The following is a 16,608-nucleotide window of genomic DNA, read 5'->3' as shown; positions in this document are numbered from 1 at the left end:
CTCTCAAGAGTCTTCTCCAGCACCAGCGTTTAGCTTTCTTTATAGTCCAACTCTCATATCCATACATGACCCCTGGAAACACCATAGCCTTGACTAGACGGACCTTGGTTGGCAAAGCAATGTCTCTGCTTTTTAATAGGCTGTGTAGGTTTGTCATAGCTTTTCTTCCAAGGAGCAAGCGTCTTTTAATTTCATGGCTGCAGTCAGCATCTGCAGTGATTTTGGAGCCTTCACTGTTTGCAGTCTCTCACTGCTTCCATTGTTTCCCCATCTATTTGCCATGAGGTGACGGGAGCAGATGTATGTAGTGTTTGTTTATTTTTGACTGTGCTCTTTGTTGCTGTGCACAGACTTCTCATTGCAGTGGCTTCTCCCGTGCGCCTCTAGAGCACAGGCTCTGTAGTTGTGACACACTGGCTTCGTTGCTCCACAGCATGCAGGATCTTCCTGGACCAGGGATCGAACCAGTGTCTCCTGCACTGGAATGTGGATTCTTCACCACTGAGCCACCAGGGAAGTCCCCCACCATCTCTTTAGAGTCCCCTCCTTTTTCCTTCCTCCTCCCTTTCCTTTTGTTCCTCTTTTATCGCTTCATCTCTTTTTCTGACATTTTTCTCTCTTCCTTCTTCCTGTTGCTTCTGGTTCCAGTCCGTGGGTCGAGATCAGAGGACGTTTTGCCATGGCGCTCGTGTGGTCCAAGCCGCAGAGCCCCTCCCTGCAGGGCCCCGTAAGGAGCCCTGTCTCAGTTCTGTGTTCACATGCTCATACCATTCTATAAATTTTGCAGCAGATTTTTGGGGGTATTCTTTTCCTTAAAGCGTGTCCCTCAAAATATATCAGCTTCAGGCCTCACAAAACCTGGCTATCACTTGGTCAAGACTGTGGGCTCTGACTGTGTAGACCATGGGCATTTTATTTAATCCTGCTACGTTTTACCTTCCTCATCTGTAAAGTGCGGGTAATCAGACTGTTACAGGATTAAATGAGATATTCACTTCTGGTGCTTAAAAAGGATTTCCTGAATGGAGCTATTATCACTATTCATTTCACAAAATGTCTGTTTACAGAGCTCCTGCTAGAGCCAGGCACTGGGGATTAGGAGATAAAAGATGCGGCCTTGCATGTACACACCTCATAGTTTACGGGAGGGAATGTGACACATCCATAAATCATTCTGAGTTAGTAAGATGTTCCAGTAGAGGCATAAAGAAAGCTCTTTGGGGCTTTAGAGAGTTTTTCCTCTTTCACTGCCTTCTTCCCTTTCCCCCTCCCTCCATCTCTCTGCCCCTCCCTTCCTTCCTCTCACCCTTCTTCCTTCCTTCTCCCTTCCCCCATTTTCCCCCAGGACTATTTTGCCTAGATATAGAATAGGTAAATACATATGTAAATATGTACTAGTACAGTCTATCACTTTCTTTCTTTCCATAGTTCCTTTTGGAGAAGGAAATGGCAATCCACTCCAGTGTTCTTGCCTGGAGAGTCCCATGGACGGAGGGGCCTGGTGGTCTACAGTCTATGGGGTTGCAAGGAGTCGGACACGACTGAGCAACTAACACACACACACACATAGTCTATCAATTGCTTGTTGTTCCTGATTGATTTGAGTTTCACATCAGCATCCATCCACCCATCAATTCACATGTGCCCGCCCAATCATATAACCATCCAACAAATATTTTCTATGGTTATAGGTTATGATGTTAAAGGTACTGTGATGTTAGACCATGTGACTGGAGAAAATGAAAAGCTCTTGCCCTGGAGGGCTCAGCCTCCCCACAGACTGCACTTCCCCCACTAAAACAGGAGCTTTTGAGGGTAGCAAGGTGTCTTGATTGATTTACTGAGTCAGAATCTGCATTACAAGGATCCTGGGTAATTTGAATGTTCTCTTAAGTTTGAGAACTGCTGGGCTAGATCTCTTCTCACACCAGAGAGTGGGTTCTTGTGCTGTTGTTTAGTTGCTAATCAGGCCTTACTCTTTTGAGACCCTATGGACTGTAGGTCACCAGGCTCCTCTGTCTATGAGATTTCCCAGGCAAGAATATACTGGAGTGGGTTGCCATTTCCTTCTCCAGGGGATCTTCCTGACTCAGGGATTAAATCTACATCTTTTCATCTCCTATATTGGCAGGCAGATTCTTTACCACTAGTGCCACCAGGGAAGCCCTGGGGAGAGGCTGTTATTTCTGGAGCAAGCTGAACTCAGAGACTGAGCCTTGACATCCATGAGTCCTTGGGGTTTCTTCCAAACAGCAGAGTCTCTGATTCCTTCCTCTGAGCCCAAGTAATTTGAGATCAATGTCAGCAGCAGACCCTTTTGTTTGAGCCTTTCCTAGGAAGTTAAGTGAGGAAGGGTGCAGCCCATGGGCACGTCCTGGCAGCGGCTCCTGTTGTTGTAGCCACACGTTCCGGGAAACAAACTCACTCAGAAGAACAATGCAGATAGTGAAGTGCAGTTTATTACACTGGCGGGCCCAAGGCAGAGTCTCCTCTTAGCCAAGGACCCTGACCAGCATTTGTGAAAATCTTTTATACCCCATGTGTACGTGTCTGAACCCACCACTCCAAATTCCTTGAGACTTACATAAACCAAGGAAAATACAATTCCAATAACCCCATCATTCACATGTTATGTGCTCATGTGCTCAAACAGTCAAACAATTCGCAATAATCAATAAACCCGAGGTTACACTCCGATAGATACAGAAAATTTACGGCCTGTCTGGAGGAAGGGGTGATTAGTGTATGTTTTCTCTTAGGCGACGAGTAACCTAGATACCATCTTCAAGGTTCCCCTGTCTGGAGGGGGACTTATCCTTCTGTTGTCATTTTCATAGGCACTAAACACAGAGTTCAGAGTCCATTGGAAAGGTGGCCGAGCATGATCAGCATGAACAGGCCTAAGATGGAGTCCAGACCCTATGAATTCCTTCTTCACTGTCACTGGAGACCGGTGACTCTGAAATACAACATGCGGGGAATGCAGTGCCTGTACCCTAGGGACAGCAAGCAGCAGCCCGGCTCTCTGTGAGGGATGCTTCAAGTGTGGCTCTCTGTTGAGTCTCTGCAGAGAGGAAATGTCTCTTTTCACTGCTTGCCAACCCTTCTTCCAAGACCTGGGTTAGGCCCCAGGTCTGTAGAATTGAGTCTTAAATATCTGCACCAAAGAAGCACTAGGGAAACCCTGGCTGATCTTTGATGGGTGGGAGCTGACCTTTCTCTTGCCGGGATGAATTTCCCTGGGTGGGGGGACTAAGATTGGGGGCTGAGGTGGGGAAATGACAGGACACATTTGCTCCACAAAAGGCAAAAAAAAGCCAGCACATAAATTGTGCTCCCATGTGCCAGGCTTTTACACCTGTGCAAAGAAAGGACAAGACCTTATTTAGTCCCTGTGGCCACCATAAGATGTGGATGCTACTCTTCCTCCATTTTACAAAGAAGGAGATGCAGGCTCAGATCGGGTTGGGATGCAGGTCTGTGTAACCTGGGATACCTGGGTCTCTTCCACTGCATTGTGCATGGGTAGGCCTTGCATGGGTCAGGGAGAGGATCTACAATGGCCTCTGCTGTTCTCCAGGGACCTCTGGAAAGCCACCTGGGCCCCCGAAGCAAGCTACCAGGTGAGCCTGCCTTTGTTCCAGGGGGCAGTTTCTACATTGCCAGTGTAATTTGAAATCAGTTTCAGAAAAAACATTTTCATTCAGCCCTCTCCCCCTACAGTAGGCAAAGAATGAGTTTCAGATCATTTCAGAGGCAGCCTCTTTCTTTTCACCTGTCTCTGGAGGCTACTCATAGCTTCACCCTGGAGGAGCCCAGCGATTTAAAAGAAGGGGGAGCAGTGGGGGTGGGAGATGCTGCTTTTCCTCTGAACTGTGCTGTAGATTTGAGACTCTGAACATACAGTACTTTGATAACTTTTTTAAAAAAGGAATCTGGTTAGAAATTCAATAGTATAGATGGAAACTTCATTACATTTATTTTCTAAGGGTCAAATAATGAACAGCTTCTACATGGGATTAACTCCATGCACAGCTTTAAATTTTAACTGTAATGGCTCTGTCACCTACTGCCTTGGGCATGTTATTTAGCCTCTCTGTGCCTCACTTTCCTCATCTGTAAAATGGATTGGTACAGAGTCCAAGCTCCCTCTGCTCACAGCATGACAGGCCAATGAATCAGAGACAAGGCATTGAGACAAGGAATATGACTTTATTTGGAGATCCAGCTGACTGAGAAGATGGCAGACTAACGTCTCGAGATAACTGTCTTATCAGGGTCTGGATGCCGGGTTTTTTCACAGAGCAGAGATGGGGGGAGGTGATCCATTTGCATGTGTGTGCTCAGTCGTGTCCGACTCTTTGCGACCCCATGGACTGTAGCCCACCAGGCTCCTCTGTCCATGGGATTCTCCAGGCAAGAATACTGGAGTGGGTTGCCATTTCCTACTCCAGGGGATCTTACCAACCCAGGGATCAAACCCACATCTCTTGTATATCCTGCATTGGCAGGTGGATTCTTTACCATTGCACCAGCTGGGAAGCCAGGAAACAAAGTAAAAAGGCCATTAATCTTGCAAATATCTCTTAGAATGGCAAGTGTCAAGCAGGGGATGTGTTAATTTTTTCCTTTTTGTCATCTACACGTGGACCGAGTTCTGAACAAAGGTACTTTAACATTCAGGCAAAGGCACAGGATAGTCTCAGAGGCAGGCCATTATGTATGATTATAATAACAAAAGCAATGAACAGCAAGTCAAAGAAACTGTTCCAACATAGAGTTAGAATTGGCTTTTCCCTGCAATAGGATGACAATAATATCTACCATCTAGGGATGTTGTAGGGATTAGGTGACTTAATTGTAAAATGTTTGCAATGGTGCCATAAAAATATTGTCAGTGAGTATTATTTTAGCCACAGGTTAAATAAATCATCACGTTTGGAATGTGTTTTTTTTTTTTTTTTGACCCCACGGAGTACATGGCATGTTGGATTCTAGTTCTTGAACTGAAGCAGGAGATAGGTGGGACCCAGGCAAGGCATTTACAACTGGCATCCTGTTTATGTTTCTTGGGGCAAGAAAAAGATGGGCTTCATGTCAGACAGGTTAGATGTTTATAACCGGCCTCCTTCTGTTTGCTCTCCAAAATGGAAGGAACAACTGAAGCAGGGTAAATAGCCGGGATTTGTCTCCCATGGACACCACAAGGTGACAGTCAGGGCAGGAACAGAGAGAGGCTAAACCTTGTTTGAGCAAAGGATCAGGAAGTCATGTATTTTCCATCCTTGGGGCAAGGGAGACATTTCCTATGTGCAGAAATTCTCCTCTGGGGTCAAAAAAGAGGAGATACCACCCCGTAATATATGATGCTAATATGTGGTCCCATAGGCCTCTGGGCTGAAGTCCATCTTGGAAATAGTTGTGCACGCATGTTGGGGAGGGTCCCAGGATAGGTCTGGTGAGGAAAAAACTAGATAATTAGCCCAAGGTAAACAAAGACCTGAAAGAACTGTCCTATATAAATGATTTAACTGCTTCTTTGCTGCTCTCTTCCTCACAAGGGGAGATGCCCACACCCTTTCTTTGTGGGTGTGCATCTCTGCCTTGCTTCTGTCTTAACTAAACAAACTGTTTCTCTGTGTGCTTTCCCACTTACTGCTGTTCTGTGTCTCTGATAATAACTTCATATGTGTTTTTACAGTTTTTACCTCCTTGAGAAATGCATTTTTCAGTGGGGGCAAGATCCAGGGAAAATTTGCTTCTGGCCTCTAGTCCTTGCTGGTCTGTAGTTAGGATTCCTGGTTTTCATCCAGGCTATCCAAGTTCAATTCCTGGGCAGGAAATTAAGATCTTGCTTTGTGCGACTGCTCATGGCTGCCTCTTTGAGACCACAACCAGGGATCAAACCCGTGCCTCCTGTAGGGGAAGCACATGGAGTCTTAACCACTGGACCACTGGGGAAGTTCCAGAATGTGTATTTTGATTACTGTGTGCTGAGTAGTCTACACTGCATTAGTCTTTTTACTGGTTCATCAACAACGTATGGTTTTTTATTCAGATTCCAGCCCCATCTTTTGCCAGTTGTGGGAGTGAGGTCAGGACACTTACTTCTTGGCCTCAGTTACCTGTGGGGTTAAAATATCTGCACAGTCTGGTCCATGATGTGGTTGTGACAGTGGGAGGGGAGGACATTTGTGTAAGGTCTTCACCCACTGTGCAGGACTCTGTCAGTGTAAGGGACCCGTTTACTACAGATGTGGGACTTGTGAGAATTTTGAAGGCCCTGGTGTAGTTCATGTACCTGCTCCAGGAAGGGCTGGACCGTTCCGCAGATGCAATCCCACCCAAGTTTTGTTCTGTTGTGTGCTTGACTCATCCTGCATCTCCTTGCCTAGTTTCCTTTCCCAACTCTGAGCTTTCACACCCCTATAGGGATGGAATTGTAAACAGATCGCTGAAGAGTTAGGAAAGCCCAGTGCTGGGTGGAATAAAGAGGCTGGACCAGAGGAGGCAGTTAGTTGGTTAAGGGCTTAATAGAACAATACACCAATTCCCTCTGGCAGCTGTTACAGGAGATAATCTGTTTCTTTTACTTTAACCCTTTGCTTCCTGTTGCTTTTGTTCACTAAAAGGATATTGTCTAGACACAATTGCCTGCCTCGGTGAACCCTACACCTCTGCTAGAATGTTAATAGATCCCTCCCTCGAGGCTGGCCATTCTAGGAGACACTTGCGAAATTAATCAGTTCAGATCAGTCGAGTCTAACTCTTTGCGACCCAATGGACTGCAGCAAGCCAGGCTTCCCTGTCCATCACCAACTCCCGAAATTTACTCAAACTCATGTCCATGCAGTCAGTGATACCATCCAACCATCTCATCCTCTGTTGTCCCCTTCTCCTTCTGCCTTCAATCTTTCCCAGAATCATGGTCTTTTCCAATGAGGCAGTTCTTCACATCAGGTGGCCAAAGTATTGGAGTTTCAGCTTCAGCATCAGTCCTTCCAATGAATATTCAGGACTAATTTCCTTTAGGATGGACTTGTTGGATCTCCTTGCAGTCCAGGGGACTCTCAAGAGTCTTCTCCAACACCACAGTTCAAAAGCATCACTTCTTCGGTGCTCTGTTTTCTTTATAGTCCAACTCTCACATCCATACATGACTACTGGAAAAACCATAGCTTTGACTAGATGGACCTTTGTTGGCAGAGTAATGTCTCTGCTTTTTAATATGCTCTCTAGGTTGGTCATAACTTTTCTTCCAAGGAGCAAGTGTCTTTTTATTTCATGGCTGCAGTCATCATCTGCATTGTTTCCCCATCTATTTGCCATGAAGTGATGGGTCCAGATGCCATGATCTTAGTTTTCTGAATGTTGAGTTTTAAGCCAACTTTTTCATTCTCCTCTTTCACTTTCTTCAAAAGGCTCTTTAGTTTTCCTTTGCTTTCTGCCTTAAGGGTGGTGTTATCTGCATATCTGAGGTTATTGATATTTCTCCCGGCAATCTTGATTCCAGCGTGTGCTTCATCCAGCCCAGCGTTTCTCATGATGTACTCTGCATAGAAGTTAAATAAGCAGGGTGACAATATACAGCCTTGACGTACTCCTTGCCCTATTTGGAAACAGTCTGTTGTTCCATATCCAGTTCTAACTCTTGCTTCCTGACCTGCATACAGATTTCTCAAGGGACAGGTCAGGTGGTCTGGTATCCTCATCTCTTTAAGAATTTCCCACAGTTTGTTGTGATCCACATAGTCAATGGCTTTGGCATAGTCAATAAAGCAAAAATAGATGTTTTATGGAATTCTTTTGCTTTTACGATGATCCAACAGATGTTGGCAATTTGTTCTCTGGTTCCTCTGCCTTTTCTAAATCCAGCTTGAACATCTGGAAGTTCATGGTTCACATACTGTTGAAGCCTGGCTTGGAGAATTTTGAGCATTACTAGCGTGTGAGATGAGGGCAGTTGTGCAGTGATTTGAACATTCTTTGGCATTGCCTTTCTTTGGGAATAGAATGAAAACTGACCTTTTCCAGTCCTGTGGCCACTGCTGAGTTTTCCAAATTGCTGGCATACTGAGTGCAGTACTTTCACAGCATCATCTTTTAGGATTTGAAATAGCTCAACTGGAATTCCATCACCTCCACTAGCTTTGTTCATAGTGATGCTTCTTAAGGCCCACTTGATTTCACATTCCAGGATGTCTGGCTCTTGGTGATTGATCATACCAATTGATCATGATTATCTGGGTTGTGAAGATCTTTTTTTGTATAGTTCTTCTGTGTATTCTTGCCACCTCTTCTTAATATCTTCTGCTTCTATTAGGTCCATACCATTTCTGTTCTTTATCGAGCCCATCTTTGCATGAAATGTTCCCTTGGTATCTCTAATTTTCTGGAAGAGATCTCTAGTCTTTCCCATTCTATTGTTTTCTTCTATTTCTTTGCATTGATCACTGAGGAAGGCTTTCTTATTTCTCTTTGCTATTCTTTAGAACTCTGCATTCAAATGGGTATATCTTTCCTTTTCTCTTTTGTCTTTCACTTCTCGTCTTTTCACAGCTGTTTGTAAGGCCTTTTCAGACAACTATTTGGCCTTTTTGCATTTCTTTTTCTTGCGGGTGATCTTGATCCCTGCCTCCTGTACAGTGTCATGAACCTCAGTCCATAGTTCTTCAGGCACTCTGTCTGTCAGATCTAATCCCTTGAATCTATCTGTCACCTCCACTGTATAATCATAAGGGATTTGATTTAGGTCATATCTGAATGGTCTAGTGGTTTTCCCTACTTTCTTCAATTTCAGTCTGAATTTGGCAATAAGGAGTTCATGATCTGAGCCACAGTCAGCTCCTGGTCTTGTTTTTGCTGACTGTATAGAGCTTCTCCATCTTTGGCTGCAAAGAATATAATCAATCTAATTTCGGTATTGACCATCTGGTGATGTCCATGTGTCGAGTCTTCTCTTGTGTTGTTGGAAGAGGGTGTTTGCATTCTCTTGGCAAAACTCTATTAGCCTTTGCCCTGCTTCATTCCGTATTCCAAGGCCAAATTTGCCTGTTATTTCAGGTATCTCTTGACTTCCTCCTTTTGCATTCCAGTCCCCTATAATGAAAAGGACATCTTTTTTGGGTGTTCATTCTAGAAGGTCTTGTAGGTCTTCATAGAACTGTTCAACTTCAGATTCTTCAGCATTACTGATCAGGGCATAGGCTTGGACTACTCTAATATTGAATGGTTTGCCTTGGAAAAGAACAGAGATCATTCTCTAGTTTTTGAAATTGCATCCAATCCAGTCCAATCCAATGAGATTGCATTTTGGACTCTTTTGTTGGCTACGATGGCTTCTCCATTTCTTCTAAGGGGTTCTTGCCCACAGTAGTAGATATAATGGTCATCTGAGTTAAATTCACCCATTCCAGTCCATTTTAGTTCGCTGATTCCTAAAAATGTCGATGATCACTCTTGCCATTTCTTGTTTGACCACTTTCAATTTGCCTTGATTCATGGACCTAACATTCCAGGTTCCTATGCAATATTGCTCTTAACAGTATTGGACTTTACTTCTGTCACCAGTCACATCCACTGCTGGGTATTGTTTTTGCTTGAGCTCCATCCCTTCATTCTTTCTGGAGTTATTTCTCCAGTGATCTCCAGTAGCATACTGGGCACCTACTGACCTGGGGAGTTCATCTTTCAGTGTCTTATCTTTTCACCTTTTCACACTGTTCATGGGGTTCTCAAGGCAAGAATACTGAAGGGGTTTGCCATTCCCTTCTCCAGTGGACTACCTTTTGTCAGAGCTCTCCACCATGACCCTTCCGTCTTGGGTGGCCCTACATGGCACGGCTCATAGTTTCGTTGAGTTAGACAAGGCTGTGGTCCGTGGGATCAGACAGGTTAGTTTTCTGTGATTGTGGTTTTCATTCTGTCTGCCCTCTGATGGAGAAGGATAAGAGGCTTATGGAAGCTTCCTGATGGGAGAGACTGACTGAGGGGGAAACTGGGTCTTGTTCTGAAGGGCGGGGCCGTGCTCAGTAAATCTTTAATCCAATTTTCTGTTGATGGGTGGGGCTGTTTTCCCTCCCTGTTATTTACCTGGGGCCAAACTATGGTGGAGGTAATGAAGGTAATGGTGACCTCCTTCAAAAGATCCCATGCCTGCACTGCTACACTCAGTGCAAACCCTGAAGCAGGCCACCACCAACCCACACCTCTGCTGGAGTCTCCTGGACACTTACGGGTAAGTCTGGGTCAGTCTCTTGTGGAGTCACTGCTCCTTTCTTCTGGGTCCTGGTGCACACAGGGTTCTGTTTGTGCCCTCCTAGAGTCTGTTTCCCAGTCCTGTGTAAGTTCTGGTGGCTCTATGGTGGGGTTAATGACGACCTCCTCCAAGAGTGCTTTTGCCGTACCCAAGTCTGCTGTGCCCAGAGCCCCTGCCCCTGCGGCAGTCCACTGCTGACCCGCACCTCCACAGGAGACACTCAAACACAGTTCTGTCTCATTCTCTGCGGGGTCTCCAGGTCCTGGTGCATACAAAGGTTTGTTTGAGCCCTCTGAGCATCTCTGGCAGGTATGGGGCTTGATTCTAAATGCGAATTCGCCCCTCCTATCGTCTTGCTGGGGCTTCTCCTTTGCCCCTGGACATGGGGTGTCTCCTCACAGTCACTCCAGCAAGTGACAAGATTAATGGCCTTTTGCTTTACTTCCTCATCTCCTCCCATTTGTGTTCTGACATCCAGGCCCTGATAAGATGGTTATTTTGAGACATTAGTCTGCCATGTGCAGAAAAGTCTGCAGGATTTTCAAATAAAGTCATGATTCCTTGCCCGTACACTTGACTAATTGGCCTGGCATAGTGAGGTTGGACTCGCTAACACAGTTACTAAAGGATGCTCTCCAGAAGTCCCAAATCATAAAATGATCTAAGCTTTGACTTTTTTCAGAGACACCTTAGTAAATGCTTGCTAATGAGATCAGGGTAGCTTGCAGTTCATTCAACAAACCAACTTGTGCTCACAGGCACAGGGGAGTATTCTGGCAGAAGCACTGAGTCCAGAAAAGAGGGAGTGAGAATGTCAGTGTTTTCTCAGGCATTGTTGAGAGAAAAGGTGCATGAATTGGTGAATTAATGTCACATGTGTCTGTGTGGGCTTTACAGAGCAACAAAGCATCTTTTCTCATTTGACCTTCAAAACAATCCTGTGCTGTCAACCAGAGAACCGAGGCTCAGAGAATTTGAGCAGCTTTTCCAGGACTACACCTACTAAGATGTCCACCTGGAACTGACCTGTCCCAAATCCCTTCACATGGTCCTGTCTTCTTTTATTGGCAACTTGGCAGTATATCCTTCTGCTGGATTGTAGATGCTATACTGGGTTGAATAGTGTCTCCCTGAGACAGATTGGGGCCTGGGACCCTTTGCTGCAGTGCTTGCATCTGGACAAACATCTGCTAGTGCAAAAGAATACAAGGAAACTATAAGGGACTAAAAATAACTGCACACGTGTGCAGATGGGACAGAGCAGAAACAATAAGATACAAAAAGGCCACAAACCAACAGCCATTTCTGAGTTACCAGGAGCAAAAGCAGGGTACCATGAATCATCCCTGTACACAGCACCAACAAGGGGGTGGGCAGACACCTAAGCCACCCCTCTAGCCCAACTCAGTGGGCTGATCTGCCGCTACACTCCTCCATTTAAGAAACCACCTTGTTCTGGCTTCCTTGAGGTGCAGCAGAAATACCAATAATGCCTTCCAGAATTCCTTGTCTGGCCTCTTATCAATTTATACTGGTTAAAGAATTTGAGGACCTGAGTTGGTAACACCCCAAGTCTTCACGTTCACCCAGATCCTCAGCATGTTACCTTATTTGGAAACAGGGTCATTGTAGATGTAATCGGTTAAGACTGGGTCATGCTTGAGAAGGGAAGATGGCTAATTGAAGATGGAGACAGAGATTAGAGTGATGCTGCTATAGGCCAAGGATCACTTGGGGCCACCAGAAGTCAGAAGAGGCCATGAATAATCCTCCCCTAGAGGCTTTGGAGGGAGCACAGCCCTGCCAACACCCTGATTTCAGACTTCTGGTTGAATGGTGAGACAATAGTTTCTTGTTTTTGCTGCCTAGTTGATGGTCTGTTACTGTTCAGTGAAAAGGGCAGGGGTTGTGTCCTATTCTTCCTTGTGTTTCATTTCCTCTGGTATTGCTGTGTCCTTGTCCCTACTGGATGGTTATACACAAAGAGCAGCTAAGTCCTGACAACTCATGCCCTCCATAGACATGGAGTTTAGATTCCTTGACCTGGATTATATTTATTACAGCAAATTCACCTGTCTAATCCTGTTTGGCTCTGGCTTTTATTCAACATAACTTCTACTGTCTCAGCTACTCTGAGAGTGCACTTGTCTGTGTTTGTAGGTGCGATGGTGTCTGGGAGGGGAGGTAGGAGGCGATGTGGCCATCACGCCCCAGGGAACAAACTTTTGTCTGGCAAACCCTCAGAGTCCATCTATCTGGGGCTGGAGGTCTCAGGCTGGGGCTGAGGGCTCATGCTGGATCTCATTCTTGGCCTTCAACTGAGGGCTGGACCAATGCCGCCCGAGGATCTTATCTTGTTTAGGCTGCCACGTAAAGGAAAATATCGAGAAAGGAGTTGACTACCCAACCACCACCAAGAGAGGCATTTCCTCCACTAGAGCCATTGAGCCAGGTTCTTGCAGATATTTGAGTCATAATCTTTGCCTGTTTACTGTTTCTGTCACCATGCTTACACAGTATCTTGATGCAGGGACTTTCTGCTACTTGTCTCTATGATGAGTGCTTCCCCAGTGGCTCAGTGGTAAAGAGTCTGCCTGCAGTGCAGGAGATACAGGAGATGCAGGTTTGATCCCTGGGTTGGGAAGATCCCCTAAAGAAGGGCATGGCAACCCACTCCCGTATTCTTGCCTGGAGAAGCCCATGGACAGAGGAGGCTGGTGGGCTGTGGTGTACAGGGTCGCAGAGTCAGATATGACTGAAACGACTGGGGACACGTGCGGGCACACATACACATCTTTGTGATGAAAGTGGCTGGGGAAAGGGAGGAAGGAGGGCAGGTGAGGGTGATGGAGATCAGGGGTAAGTCAGAAAGAACATGGGTTCAGCGTCCATGAGTTTGAGTCCCTGCTTAATGACCTCCTAGGTGGAAAAAGTCATAAGTATTTATGGAACCCTGTACTGGGCTCCCTGTGAGAGAGCTCATTTATCTATATATCCGCAGCGCCAAGTGCAATGACTAGCATACAACGTGCTTAAATGTTGCTTGAGTAAATTTACTTGAAAATGTAACTCTTGCCACAGAGGAAGGTACTTCAGGCAGCCATGTAGGACAGTGGTGGGGACACCAGGTGAGGGGTAGTTGCAATATTTCAGGCAAAAATGGAGAAGTTCTAGAGATGATGAAGAAAAGGAAAGGCCCTCTTTATTAATTTTCTACTCTGTGTTGTGCCCTATCGTATGTGCTATATCTAAGTTATTTTTTCCTAATAACCTTGCAGACTCACCCTCATAAAATGTCCCCATTTTATGGCTGAGGGAACTGAAGTCACTGACCCAACGCCACTCAGCTCATACTTGGCAGGGAAACGCAGAGCACAAGATTGGCACAGATGCTGGGTTGCCAGGATTTAGAAACTTCGCTGACGCAGACTAAAGGACTGGCTGTGGGAGGAATTGGGGATGACTCTGAGTTTTCTCTGTGGGTGATGGAGTTATGGTGCGCCATGAACGATTGAGTTCAATGGGTTGACCCTGTTAGAAGAGGAAATGCTTTTAGATGGTCTGTGTCTGGGCCTTCCCAAATCCCGCAGATGAGCACTTGTTGACAATGCTGGTGCCTCTGGCTTGACTGAGTGCTTCTGGCCACAGAGTGGTGCTTGGGGAGAGGCTGCCTGGCTCCTGGAAGCTGCTCTGCCTCCCTAGGATTGCCCGATGCTGACCGCGCTGCTGGGTGGTGGAAGCTGGCTCCCTCACCCCAGGGTCCCTGTTTCTTTTTTAAGCAGATTCATCTCCCACCTGAGAGGCCATCAGTGAGGAGTCCTCCTGAGGTTCAGCACGCAGACATGGTCCTAGATGCCCCTCACACAACCTCCCTTGGCCCTCATCCTCTCCCTGTCCATTACACAGAGAACCTGAAAGTCTCTGGCCCAGACTATCCCTTGACCTCACCCCAGGCTCTGTGGGATTCTCTCACTCATCAGCCATTTACTGAGCACCTGCAGTCTGGGGATGTGGTGAGTCAGGCAACTTCCCTGCCCTGTGGTTCTGTGATCTGCCTGGGAGGCTGAGCTGAGAGGGCAGACAGAGCCAGAGGTTGGCAGCCTCCCCAGAAGAGGTAACATTTGTGCTGAGCTTATGAGGATGAGCAGGATGCGGTCGGGTGGAAGAGTGGGAGCCAAAGGGGAGGAGAGCATTCGCAGCACAGAGGGGAGGCTGGGTGTCTGGGGAAGGAGCTCTTAATTCCACAAATATTTACCAAGCACTTTGTCCATGCCAGCCTTCAACTGGGGCTGGGAAGCTGCATAATATATGGCCCCAGTGAAACTCACAAGATATCTTCTTTTCAGAACCTGTGCATGAAATGAGGAATTTGGACACAGGCCCATGTACTAGTCTCAGAAGTTCCCAAACAAGGGTTCTTAAACCTGGGGCTTATGCAAGAGGATCCACTGGGATAGAGGAAAAAATATTGAAACTTCAATATTGAAAAATGAAATTTTTATGTGTGTTTTAAAATGAAAATCAAAGAAAGAATTTAAGTTTTTCTAATATTTTTTGTGTGAGTTGACCCCGGTGCCTGCACTTAGCCCCTGTGTCACACATGTTGTGTGTGTCTGAGGGAAACGGGGGATGGGGAGATCCGTGACAACGGGCAGAAGGGTCCTTCCACCTTCACTCCCTTTTAGCATCTTGTGACACACTTACACATGCTCACAAAGTAGATTTATGGGTGAGTTCATCTAGTTTTAAAAAAAAAAGTTTCCCTGATGGCTCAGATGTTAAAGAATCTGCCTGCAATATGGGAGACTCAGGTTTGATCCCTGGATGGGGAAGTTTCCCTGGAGAAGGAAATGCAACCCACTCCAGTATTCCTGCCTGGAGAATCCCATGGACAGAGGAGTCCAGTGGGCTACAGTCCATGGGTCTCGAAGAGTCGGACATGACTGAGTGACTAACATTTCCATCTAGTTTGAATTAAATTGACCCACATGTAGTGGACAATAGCAAATTTCCTGAAAAGACGGTGGGGGTTGAAGAGAGAGCCAGTGGTCCAAGCAGATGGCCACCCACTCTTCAAATAGGCTCCTTGTTACCTTTTTGTCTTGAGTCAAAAACTGTAGCAATCTAATCATTATTAATGGAAGCTGATTAAAACTCTTAAAAAATTATCAGGATTATTTGAAATATAGACTTAAATCTCGGTGTTGGTAATACTCTTTTTTTATAGGTTGGTTGTTCTTTAGCTATTGGCTAATGATGGTAGAATATGGAAACACAATTTTTATGTAAAGAAATATACCTATGTTAGAGGCGGGTGCCAAAACTATTTTGGTATTAATAAGCATCAAAGAGGCTTGGAGACCAGCTCCAGGCAGTAAGGAGCCAGTAGAAGTTATTCAAGTAGAGATGACTTTCTCTCTTTGTTTTATTAATTTTGGAAGACTCCCCACCCAGCAGCAGCATGGAGTGACACATATGGGTAGAGACACTTGTAGGGATCTGCTGGCAGAAGTCCAAGTGGGAGGATGGACCCAGAAGAGCAGAAAGAAATTTTACGTGTGATCAGAGTTGATGACTGATTAGATTTGGAGACCAAGGCAGATGGAGGGTCGAAGGAGAGTCTAAGTTCTCCGAGTGATTGGCAAATGGAGGTACCGTATACCGAGCCAGCAAGCACAAGGGAGGAGGGGATTTAGAGAGGAAGATAAAGAACCTGAACAGGTTAAATCATACATGCCAGAGAGAAGCCTGGCTGGGGCTGTCCCGCTTGGTCAGGCTGCTGAAGGTCTCAGGGCCGCAGACACCCCTTCCCCAGGCATGGCCCAGGTAAGTGATGGTGATGGCAGCACTCGAAGGACACGAAAAGGGTCAGTCGGGCAGCAGTGGTGACTTCTGTCCACTCTTCCAGAATGTAGTCTGGCCAATGGGATCCATGTCCCAGGGATCACACCTAGACCACTCCTCATATTTCACTTCTGGGAACCACCCAAATTGTAGGTACCAGAAATGCAAAAAAGCAAAATGGCTGTCTGAGGAGGCCTTACAAATAGCTGTGAAAAGAAGAGAAGCGAAAAGCAAAGGAGAAAAGGAAAGATATAAGCATCTGAATGCAGAGTTCCAAAGAATAGCTAGGAGAGATAAGAAAGCCTTCCTCAGTGATCAATGCAAAGAAATAGAGGAAAACAACAGAATAGGAAAAACAAGAGATCTTTTCAAGAAAATTAGAGATATCAAGGGAACATGTCATGCAAAGATGGGCTCAATAAAGGACAGAAATGGTATGGACCTAACAGAAGGAGAAGATATTAAGAAGAGGTGGCAAGAATACACAGAAAAACTGTACAAAAAAG

General features: G+C 45.8%; 1 protein-coding gene across 1 annotated transcript in view; it reads left to right on the top strand.

The window, feature by feature from the left end:
• The first annotated feature begins 3,559 nt into the window (after positions 1 to 3,559).
• Positions 3,560 to 16,608, top strand: part of SMIM35 (small integral membrane protein 35) — a 64,058-nt gene continuing 51,009 nt past the window's right edge. Inside the window, exon 1 of the mRNA XM_088843374.1 lies at positions 3,560 to 3,623. Within this exon, the coding sequence (XP_088699500.1) occupies positions 3,560 to 3,623 (64 nt within the window). The remainder of the gene's footprint in view (positions 3,624 to 16,608) is intronic.

This window comes from Moschus berezovskii, chromosome 14 (genome assembly GCF_049115385.1).
Source record: "Moschus berezovskii isolate FMDL1 chromosome 14, NW_MosBer_1.0, whole genome shotgun sequence".
NCBI classification, from domain to species: Eukaryota; Metazoa; Chordata; class Mammalia; order Artiodactyla; family Moschidae; genus Moschus; species Moschus berezovskii.
Note: the sequence above shows the minus strand (reverse complement) of the source record. Positions and strands in the feature narration are given on the sequence as shown.